General features: G+C 38.9%; 1 protein-coding gene across 3 annotated transcripts in view; it reads left to right on the plus strand.

Moving 5' to 3' along the window:
- MTMR2 (myotubularin related protein 2) overlaps positions 1 to 12041 on the plus strand; it is a 122853-nt gene that overhangs the window by 58366 nt on the left and 52446 nt on the right. For all 3 annotated transcript variants that reach the window (XM_059185906.1, XM_059185914.1, XM_059185924.1), the window contains one exon: positions 11168 to 11243. In XM_059185906.1, coding sequence (XP_059041889.1) covers positions 11168 to 11243 — 76 coding nt within the window. The remainder of the gene's footprint in view (positions 1 to 11167; positions 11244 to 12041) is intronic.

Genomic DNA, 12041 nt, shown 5'->3' on the forward strand with positions numbered 1-12041 from the left:
CCAAAACACTCTTTCCTGTTTTTCTGTCATCTGACATTCCATGTGAAAACTGACCCATAAACTTGTTCACATTCAGATCATCATTTCTAGACAAGGTTTCTGAATTTCCTTTATAGTAATTTCCTGATTAGAGTGAAAGGGACAGGGAGGGAGAGAAAGGGAGGTAGCTTAAAGTCACATGGAAAGTTACTGAGCAGTTTTAAAATAGTTTGATCAAGAGGGCTTGGAAGAAAATGGGGAACATTTTCATTGGGGAGAGAGCAAAAGTGAATTATGTTTTAGGTATAAAAGAATTATAAATTTCAGTCTGTATGGCAGGGTTTTTTTCACCAGTAAGAATTTAATATGATGAATAAACTTTTCTTGACAATAAGGAAAGCATTAAATATTGTATAAAATGCTATCAAAGGACAGACCTTATATCATCTTATCTACTGATACAGCCAGAGTTCCGGAGGCAGGCAAGGATCTCTCGTATCTATGTCATGTTTTATGTATTCCAGGGGACTTCTTTCCTCCTCTCATATCTGAGAGTCCTAAGACTTTTTCTACACTAAAGATATTTCCATGTTAATGCAGAAAGATCTAATGAATCATTCTGGGTTTGCTGTCTTCATTCTTCAGACCCCCTTTTAGGAAGGTAGACCCTGGCCCTGGTGTTTTTGAGTTGTCCTCTTGTTCTGTTGAATCTCTATTTCTTATTACTGAAATATCTAAAATGTACTTCTTCTGAAGTAAAAATCATCAAGTGTTACTCAAATAATTGCTTGCATTTGTATCATAAGCTTAGGGCCAAATCTGATCACTTCTTCAAGTATCAAATATTCCTCTTTATTTCTACTACCACAGAGTAATCCAGGATTTTGATATGTCTGATTATTATAATTTCATCTTTATCATATTTAGTTTTTTATACCTCCCTAACAATGTTATTTACCTCTCTCAGAGGCCTCCAGTGATTTTCCTTTACTTGACCAGTGAATTTTAAAATCCTTACTCTTCCCCTGCCCAGCCAATATTTTATTATAAAAATTTTCAAATACGCTATTGAGTTGTAGGAATTTTTTTTTAATATATTTTAGAAATTAGCCCCCTACCAGATTTACAGATATGTTCTTCCATTCAAGTAGCTGGCCTTTTCATTTTGTCGCTGGTTTCCTTTGCTGTCGAGAACTTTTTAGTTTGATATAGTTCCATGTGTTTATTTTTGCTTTTGTTGCCTTCGGTTTTGGTGTCAAATCCAAAAAACCATTGCCTAGACCAATGTCAAGGAACTTACACTCTGTGTTTTCATCTAGGAGTTTTAACTTGTTTCAGGTATTATTTCTCAAATCCTTAATGTATTTTGAGTTGATTTTTGTGTATGGTATAAGATAGGGGGTCCAGTTTCAGTCTTGCACATAGCTGTCCAGTTTTCCCAACACCATTTATTGAAGAGACTGTCCTTTCCCCATTGTATATTCTTGGCAGCTTCGTTGTAATTAATTGGCCATATATATGTGGATTTATTTCTGAGCTCTGTATTCCACTGATCTTCATGTCTGTTTTTATGACAGTACCATACTCTTTTGATTACTATGGCTTTGTAATATAGTTTGCAATCAAGAAGTGTGATCCCTCTAGCTTTGTTCTTTTTCAAGATCACTTTGGCTATTTGGGATCTTTCGTGTTTCCTTGTAAATTTTAGGATTTTTTTGTTCTATTGCTGTGAAAAATGTCATTGGGATTTTGATAGTGCATTGAACCTTTCATGTTTTTAATGCCGCAGTTTACCTCTTTTTATATTGTGTATTCGTGAAGAAATTATACTGGCTACAGTTATTTTTAATCTTCTTTTCCTTTAACCTTTGTAATACGTTAAGGGTTTAATATACCATCCTATTTCAGAATCTGTTTTCTGAATCTGATGATACTGTTACCTTTACCAGTGCAATGTATATTTTCATATGTTTTTATGTTTCTATTAGTGTTTTTTTTTTTTTTTCATTTCAGTTTGAATAAGTCCTTTCAGCATTTTTTGCAAGGGAGACTTTGTGGTGACGAACTCTCTCTGCATTTGTTTTTCTTTTCTTTTCTTTCTTTCTTTTTTTTTTTTTTTTAAAGATTTTATTTATTTATTTGACAGAGAGAGATCACAGGCAGGCAGAGAGGCAGGCAGAGAGAGAGAGAAGGAAGCAGGCTCCCCGCTGAGCAGAGAGCCCGATGCGGGGCTCGATCCCAGGACCCTGAGATCATGACCTGAGCCGAAGGCAGCGGCTTAACCCACTGAGCCACCAAGGCGCCCCCGCATTTGTTTTTCTGGGAAAGTCTTTATTGCTTCTTTAGTCCTGTCCTTTAGTCCTGTCCTTCTGAAGGATACCTTTGCTGGATAAAATATTCATGGCTAACAGTTTTTTTTTTTTCCTTTCTGTGCTTTGAATATCTCATTTCCTTCTCTCCTGGCCAGGTTACTGCTGAAAAATCTGCTGATAGCCCAATGATGGAGGTTCCTTTGTAGACTGCAGAGTGAGAAGGGTGTGGGTTTGGTGCTTGGGATGTTGAGGGTTTCTGTGGCTTAGAGGAGGGCATCCTTTAGATGAGGTTTTCCCAGTGACTCATGGGTGGGCTTCCTATTGGAGTACACAGTGGAGAACTGCATCCCTTTCATCTCTGAAATTCTTACCTGTCTCTTTCCTGAACTCCTCCTTTTCCCTGTCACGGAGCTCTTGTTTTAATACTTGGGTTTCTTTAGCTGAGCACTGACTTACTCTTCTCCCTTTTCCCCATGGGAAGGATCCCTAACCTGCTTTTTCTCTGAGCTGTGGAACCTTGTGGGTTCCTTGTGGGGAGAGGTGGTGATGGCCAAGCTCCTCTTACCCACTCTCCTGTGTCCAGATTTTTTTTCTTCCTGCCAGTGGCATGCTGGAACTTCTCCTCTAGAAACCTGGACTTCTGTGAAGGCTTTCTCATCCATGGGGATCGGCCCAAGTTAGCGTTTTCCAGGTGCTGTAGCCAAGAAGGTTTGGAGACTGTTCATAGCTTCCTACTGTTTCCATAGCCCGTACCAGGTTCTTCCTGCTTGTTACCTGCCGCGAAAGTGGGTGAGGCTCCTCCTGGGTCCCTTGATTCCAGAGCTCCTGTGGAGGCACTTGGGTTCGTGGAGAGGTGCCAAATTTTACATGTGAAGGGACAACAAAAATGAGGGCCATCTTAGGGTATGATGCCACGATACTGATATCACTCTTCTTGCTGTTTTCCTTGTAATATTAGAAATAGTAAGATGCTTGCTGTTTTGTAGCTAAATTTTCAGGGGTAAGAGAGATTTATGACATGCAGTCTCAAATATTAATACCTATCTCTTTTGGATCAGAGGGACAAAGCATCATGTGATTAGGGCCGTGGTGGAAAGAGACAGTAAAAACTTAACTTGATGCTGCTAAGAATAATAAGTATAAGTATTTTTTCCATTTTACTAGCATCTTACAAAGCCCTTTGTGATGCAACTATCTCATTTCATATTTGCAAACCTGTAGGATAAAATCTTTCTTGATAATATAAATGATGAAACTAAGATTCAGAGAGTTTAATAGGGTGGCAGTAAGTGGATTTTTGGCGGGGAAGGGCAGGAGGGTAGTTAAGATGTAAAACTTAAGTCTTTGCTATATATCACAAATTTCTTTTTTTTTTTTTAAACTAAATTAAATTAAAAATTTTTTTAGTGTGTGTGTGTTCCAAAATTCATTGTTTATGCACTTCAACCAGTGCTCTGTGTAATACCTGCTTTCCTTAATACCCACCACCAGGTTCACCCAACGCCCCTGCCGCCGCCTCCTCCCCCGCCCCCCCCCCCCCCGCAAAACCCTCAGTTTATTTCTCAGAGTCCACAGTCTCTCATGGTTTTTCTCACCCTCTGATTTCCCCCAGCTCACTTCTCTTCTCCATCTCCCCATGTCCTCCGTGTTATTCCTTATGCTCCACAAGTAAGTGAAACCATATGATAATTGACTCTCTGTGCTTGACTTACTTCACTCAGCATAATCTCCTCCAGTCCCGTCCATGTTGATACGAAAGTTGGGTATTCATCCTTTCTCATGGAGGCATAATACTCCATTGTATATATGGACCATATCTTCTTTATCCATTCGTCCGTTGAAGGACATGGAAGGACATTGAAGGATATTCTTTCCATGGTTTGGCGACTGTGGCCATTGCTGCTATGAACATTGGGGTACAGATGGCCCTTCTTTTCAGTACATCTGTATCTTTGGGGTAAATACCCAGTAGTGCAATGGCAGAGTCATAGGGTAGCTCTATTTTTAATTTCTAAAGGAATCTCCACACTGTTTTCCATAGTGGCTGCACCAACTTGCATTTCCACCAGCAGTGTAAGAGGGTTCCCTTTCTCCACATCCTCTCCAACACTTGTTTCCTGTCTTGTTAATTTTGGCCATTCTAACTGTGTAAGGTGGTATCTCAATGTGTTTTTTTTTAAGATTTTATTTATTTATTTGACAGAGAAAGATCACAAGTAGGCAGAGAGGCAGGCAGAGAGAGATACAGGCGGAGAGAGAGACAGGCTCCCCACTAAGCAGAGAGCCCGACGTGGGGCCCCATCCCAGGACCCTGAGACCATGACCCGAGCCAAAGGCAGAGGCTTAACTCACGGAGCCACCCAGGTGCCCCCTCAATGTGGTTTTGATTTGAATCTCCCTGATGGCTAATGATGATGAACATTTTTTCATGTGTCTGTTAGCCAGTTGTATGTCTTCTTTGGAGAAGTGTCTATTCATGTTTTCTGTCCCATTATTTGATGTGATTATCTGTTTTTTGTGTGTTGAGTTTGAGGAGTTCTTTATAGATCTTGGATATGAGCCCTTTGTCTGTACTGTCATTTGTGAATATCTTCTCACATTCCGTGGGTTGCCTCTTTGTTTTGTTGACTGTTTCCTTGGCTGTGCAGAAGCTTTTGATCTTGATGAAGTCCTAAAAGTTCATTTTCACTTTTGTTTCCTTTGCCTTTGGAGACATATCTTGAAAGAATTTGCTGTGGCTGATGTCGAAGAGGTTACTGCCTATATTCCCCTTTATGATTTTGATAGATCCTGCCTCACGTTGAGGTCTTTTATCCATTTCAGGTTTTTCTTTGTGTATGGTGTAAGAGAATGGTCAAGTTTCATTCTTCTATACATAGCTGTCCAATTTTCCCAGCACTATTTATTGAAGATACTGTCTTTTTCCCACAGTATATTTTTCCTGCTTTGTTGAAGATTATTTGACCATAGAGTTGAGGGTCCATATCTGGGCTCTCTACTCTTTTCCACTGGTCTATGTGTCTGTTTGTGTGCCAGTACCATGCTGTCTTGGTGATCACAGCTTTGTAGTAAAGCTTGAAATCAGGAAACGTGATACCCCCAGTTTTGTTTTTCTTTTTCAACATTTCCTTAGCAATTCAGGGTCTCTTCTGGTTCCATACAAATTTTAGAATTGTTTGTTCTTTGAAAAACCCTTTGAAATGCTCTTTGAAAAAACTCTCAACAGATCTTTGAAAAATACTGGTGGAATTTTGATCAGGATGGCATTGAAAGTATAGATTGCTCTAGGCAGTATAGACATTTTAACAACGTTTATTCTTCTGATCCATGAACATGGAATGGTCTTCCATTTTTTTGTGTCTGATACTTTATACGGAAAACCCAAAAGACTCCACCCCCAACTACTAGAACTCATACAGCAATTCAGTAATGTGGCAGGATACAAAATCAATGTACAGAAATCAGTTGCTTTTGAGGTGCCTGGGTGGCTCAGAGGGTTAAGCCTCTGCCTTCAGCTCAGGTCATGATCTCAGGGTCCTGGGATTGAGCCCCGCATCAGGCTCTCTGCTCAGCAGTGAGCCTGCTTCCCCCCTCTCTTTCTGCCTGCCTCTCTGCCTACTTGTGATCTCCGTCTGTCAAATAAATAAAATCTTTAAAAAAACAAAAACAAAAACAAAAAAACACACTAACAATGCAAATACAGAAAGGGAAATTAGAGAATCGATTCCATTTACTATAGAACCAAGAATCACAAGACACTTGGGAATAAGCCTAACCAAAGAGGTAAAGGATCTGTACTCAAGGAACTACAGAAAACTCATGAAAGAAATTGAAGAAGACACAATTTTCTTATACATAAATTTTAATTCCCCCTTTACAGCTTAATTATTGCCTCAGGTAATTTTTTTTCTTCTTTCTAATTTATTTAAGATTTTATTCATTTATTTGACAGACAGAGATCACAAGTAGGCAAAGAGGCAGGTAGAGAGAGAGGAGAAAGCAGGCTGCCTGCAGAGCAGAGAGCCCAATATGGGGCTTGCTGCCAGGACCCTGAGATCATGACCTGAGCCGAAGGCATAGGCTTTAACCCACTGAGCCACCCAGGCGCCCCACCCCTTTTTTTTCTTTTTTAAAAGCAGGACATGTGGGTTATATTTTTGGTGACTTAGTATATCAGAGAATAACTTCCTGTTGCCATCAAACGTGTCAGTGCATTTTCTTTCAAAGATCTGGTTGCATTTTGTTACTGTTTTTGGAGTATAGTTGTAGGGATCAGTTGAAGCTGGCCTGATCTTGCTTTGTACACAGCTTCCCCCATACCCCTCTCTCTTTTGGCCTGTAGCCTCATGGGTTGTCTTTTAATTCTTACAGTTCAAAAACATTTGCTACAATTCACTTACATATACCTCTGTTCATTGATTTTTTTTTTTTTTTTTTTAGGGGGCTGGGGGCAGAGGAAGAGGTAAAGAATCTTAAGCAGGTTCCATGGTTAGCCCTGATGTGGGACTCTCGATCTCAAAATCCTGAGACCAGAACCTGAGCTGAAATCAAGAGTCAGATGCTTAACAGACTGAGCCACCCAGGCATCTCTGTTCATTGATTTTTATGTGGATCATAGCAAACTATTTTCATCAGCGAACTTAGAAAATCTTTATTCATTTCAAAAGCGTGTTCTTCACTTGTATCTTGGATTTTTGCTTGTATTCTGTTTTGATTTTTTTCTTTTGGGAAATAGAATTTTTTCATTGGCTCTTTATCATCTTCCTTCATGTTTTGATTTGCCTTTTTCCTACAAATTCTTAGAACAGTTTTCATGTTTGCCCTCAAAATAAATGCTGTTTTCTGATTAATCAGTTCAGTTCTTTATTATTTCCAACACAAATTTTGTTACTACATTTAAAATGTTTGTAATCATTCTTTATCTTACCCATTTTTCTTAGTATCAGTGTCTCTCCTTATGACTTTCTGTTTTATTTCTTAGGGAATATGGTTGATTTCCAAATAGCTTATGTTTCTGCTAATGCCTATAGATAATTCTTTTCAGAAGATTGCTTTTTTTGTTGAGCCTCAGGCAGATGCCTCCTTTTCCCTGTCAAATAATCTTTTTTTGTAGACCCTGTGGTTTTTTTTCCCTCTGCTGTCTAAGGATAGATTTGTTCATAATCAGTGTTTGCCACCAAAGGATCTGTATTGCCCTTGGCCCTGCTCTGTTCACTCTTTTGAGTTCCTTTTATATCTTCAGCTCTGAAGTGAGTTGTATATCCTCTGGTGTGTGCCTATTGTTAAAACTCCGCCACGGGGGGCAGCTTTTCTGGGCAGATACTGGATCTTGACTGGCTTCTCTTCCTTGCCTTGCTCTGTGACATTCTGGTCAGAGCAAATATAAGAGAGCCTATGGCTCTCAACATGCACGACTTGCATGTCTCTTTTCTCACTTTATAAAGCTTTACTTATGAGGATGCCTGGGTGGCTCAGTAGGTTAAGTGGCTGCCTTCGGCTCAGGTTATGATCCCAGCATCCTGGGATCAAGTCCCACATCGGGCTCCTTGCTCTGCAGGGAACCTGCTTCTCCCTCTGCCTCTGCCTGCCACTCTGCCAGCCTGTGCTCTCTCTCTCTCTCTGACAATTAAATAAATAAAATCTTAAAAAGAAAAAAAAGAAAACGCTTTACTTATGAAGATAATGCCTCCTGTTCTATCCTGTGTTTGTGCTAGCACTGCCTTCCTCTCTGTTCCTGCATACAACACACATTTTCTGGGCTTTGCAGTTTTCTTCAGAGTGTAGAAATACAGAGAGACAGAAAAAAGTCCTGGGAAACAATACTGTAGCAGTCACAAGAATGTATACCTGTGCAGTGCGGGAACTCCTGTGGCTTTGTAAGGGACATAATCTCTGTATTTCCAAGTCTGGTGATAGGCAAAAGGTAAAGCATTTTATTTTATTTATTTTTTAAAGATTTTATTTATTTATTTATTTGAGAGAGACAGAGAGAGTGCGCGCGCATGAGCAGGGAGAGGGGCAGAGGGAGGAGCAGACTCCCCCTGAGCAGGGATTCCGACTTGGGACTCAGTTCCTGGACCCCAGGATCATGACCTGAGCTGAAGGCAGACCCCTGACTGACTGAGCCTCCCAGGTGCCCCCAGGATAAAACATTTAAAATGATTTTTCACATGGGCAGCATGTTTGATTTTTGTTCTTTGTGTACTGTTTTAGTTGTTTTTGTATCTTTCAATCTAATTCTGTTATTTTCATAATTAGTAGAAGTTCTTACCAGATTCTGGTCATCAGTTTTAGTTTAAATTTTTATTGTGCTCAAGAGAAAACACTTATTAACTATGTATTATGTGACAACACTGGTGTAAATGTATTAACTCATTTAACACTTTTGTGGAGTAGTATGATTATTACCATTTTATAGAGGCATAAAGAAGTTGAGCACTCTACCCAAGAGGACTTAGCATGTGGCATGGTCAGGATTTGAACCCAGGAAAAGTGTATATATTTGCATATTGCAAGTTTATATCCTGTTTTTCTGCATTGTCACAAGCTCATTCTTCCTCCCTCTCTCCTTCCTTCCTTCCTCCTGCTCTCTTTCTCTGACTTCCTAAATTTAGAATGCAGAAGATAAAAAATTATATGTTTGTGTATGTTTTAGTTCTTTAGGTATTGCATTAAGGTTACTTTATGAAACAAATAATTAAGCTTTCAAAAGAATGATATTATTTGTTTAGATTGCAAGTTTATTAAACAGAATTAATTTGTTCTTTATAGTTCTTAGTTTATTGGCCTTAGGTGAACACTGGGCTCTGGCAATAGTATCTAACTATTTTGTCTAACCTCCCTAAACACCTAACTTAAAGTGAGGAATGACTTAATTATCAAGAAGAATTAGATTCCTTAGATTAGTACTGCCCAATATGGGCACCGCTAGAAATATGGCTGTTGATCATTTGAAATGTGGCTGCTCTAGATTGAGATATGCTATAAGTAGAAAATACAGTCTGCGTTTCAAAGGCTTAGTATGAATAAAAAAATATAAAATACCTCATAAATACTTAAAAATACTTACTACATATTGAGAAGACAATATTTTTATTTATTTATTAGATTAAAATATATTAGAATCAATTTTTCCTGTTCCTTTTTACTTTTTTAAAGTGACTACTAGAAAATTAAAAGTTACATATATGGGTTGTGTTATATTTCTGTTCAGTATTCAGAAGTGTCTAAGATATGATACCTCTTCTTTCAGAGTTTGGTAGCAAGAAAGCAGTTAAGCAGAGTGGTGTGGTAAGTGCTAGATAGGAGCGCATGCAGAAGAGACCTCTAACCGAGTTTGAGGGGCCTGTAGAAGGTGTCCTTTAAAACAGCAGTGCTGTTTTCCTTCCTTTTTACCTTCTTTTGAAGTCTCTAAATCTGCTTTTTGGATTGAAGGAAATAAGAGTCAAAAGCTACTTTAAAAAGTGAGCATCTTTTTTCTAGTGGTATTGGTTCTCAGTCTAATGAAATGAGTCAGGGTTGAAGCAGAAGGCCTGAGGGTGCACAGAGACCACTGCTCCTTCCTCCGCCAGAACTGGCTTAGACAACCAAATTGATGCTGGTGTCCTTTGCTAAGTATGGAACACAGGTCGATTTGAGATCTGTTGAGTTCACAGAGTCTGGGGGACATCTGTTTGGGGAGGAATATTAGCAGTGGGATGAATGGAACTTAGAGTCCAAGAAAAATCTTGGCTGACAGTATAGATTGAAGTTAGGTGAAGTCACAGATAGGGTATGAGATATCAGCAAGTGAGTAAAGTGAGGTACAGACAAAGGTCTGGGGAATGAGGAAGGTTGAGGAAAGGGAATAAAAGTCATTGAAAAAGAATGGTCAGAGAAGGAAGAGTTTGACAGGACAGTATGCTTTCAAGAAGCAGGCAAGTGTAGATAGTGTCAAATGTAGTTAAGAGATAAAAATAAAGACTGAGAAATGTTCATTATCTTTAGTAATGAGTAGGTGATTGGGAAGAAAGTAGGTTCCCTGGAAGGATTGGGTTAGGAAGCAAAGCCAGATTGCAGAACATTGAAGAATTAATGGGAACTAAAAAATCTGGAGACAATGAAGATTATTGTTTGGTAGTAAAAGAGGAAGAGGTGGGGAGGCTCGTGGTAGCTAGGATGACATATTTATATTTAGTTTATGACAACGCCTTTGTGTGCGTGTGTGTGCGTGTGTGTGTGTGTGTGTGTGGTTGTTTGGGTTGTGAATCTATTATACAGATACATGTTTCTGTATCTATCCATTCTTGGAGTCTAGTATAGTGTTGATCGTGATTTTAATCTATTTAAGATCTCTCTTCAACAAGATACTTTATTACCATCATTTCCAAATTCTCTAAACATTAAATCTACGTAAGAGCCTGATTTTATCTGGGTTTAAATGCACTAAGGCCCCTGGGCATGGCTTAATGGAAGAACCTGGGCTTTGCAGTCCACTAAACTATAATTCATATCTAGATTCTGACTTGTTACTGTGTGATCTTGAACAAGTTAATTGTCACATCTGACTTGTTTTTCTTCATTTAGGAAATGAGGATAATAACAGATATCTACCCTTTATGGGGCTGTTGGGGAATTCACTGAGAAAAATGTCAAGTGTTTTGTACAGCACCTTACACGAAGTAGGCACTCAGTCAATGCTGGGTAGAAAAACTGCAGCTTCACATGTTATACATGCCAACATCACAATCTCTATAACTTAATTTAAAGTAGTATGTGTGATATAATGTTGTAACTTTAAATAAGAGCAAGTATGCTCAATTGAAATTGGAGTGAAAAAGTAGCCTTTGAATAAAACATGTTTCTTTTCTTGTTCCCTCCTCCCCTTTCCAATCCAGGTCCTGAGGGAATCTAACAAATTAGCAGAAATGGAAGAACCACCCTTGCTTCCAGGAGAAAATATTAAAGACATGGGTCTGTAATGGTATTTTTTGTTGAATTTACTTCTCTTTTCTGAGTGCACAGACTATTCAGTATTCTCAGTGTAGAGAGAACAGGTTCATTGTCCAAGACACCTCCTGTCTGGCAGCACTCATTACTGCCACCCTTCCCAATATCTGGTGTGGCCCCTAGGCCTAGACCCATTACACCTGCTGGTTTTGTAGTTGGACTGTAGGGTAACATGCAGATTGAGTTATATTCTGCTGCTTTTCCGGTTTGCTCTACATTCATTGAAAGTGGGGGCCTTTTTTTTTTTTTTAACTCTTGCTGAATTTTCAAGAGTATTTCATTATTTTGAATGACTGCAGTAAGAAATTGGTTTGCCTAGATAAAACATCGGATTGTCTGTCGCTTTGTACAAGTGATTTTTCTTAAAACACATTCTTTCTTTCTGTTTCCTTTATTTTATCTGTTCTGAATAAGCTCGTGTCAGTTTTTGGATGAAGGTATTTCATCTCCATTGCAGCGCAAGCTGTTTGCATGTAGGTGCTTTTCTTCTGCAGCCTAAAGAACTAAGCAGTAACTGATTGTATGGACTTTTTTTTGATGTTGTTCTTATGCTTTTACTTCATTAAATCTGTATGGTGATCTAAAAAATACCATAGCTTTTGAGGAACGAAGTAATGTGTTAGGAGAACAAATGGCTTCTTAGCCAGAGAAACAGCACCTTTCATTTTATTGTCAATTTACAACATGGGGTGGAAGAGGAACCAGGGAGGGAAATTGAGGAGTGAAGAGAGTGTGATTAACGGTGTGAGCTAGAGAGAGCCA

Source organism: Mustela lutreola, chromosome 1 (genome assembly GCF_030435805.1).
Source record: "Mustela lutreola isolate mMusLut2 chromosome 1, mMusLut2.pri, whole genome shotgun sequence".
NCBI lineage: Eukaryota > Metazoa > Chordata > Mammalia > Carnivora > Mustelidae > Mustela > Mustela lutreola.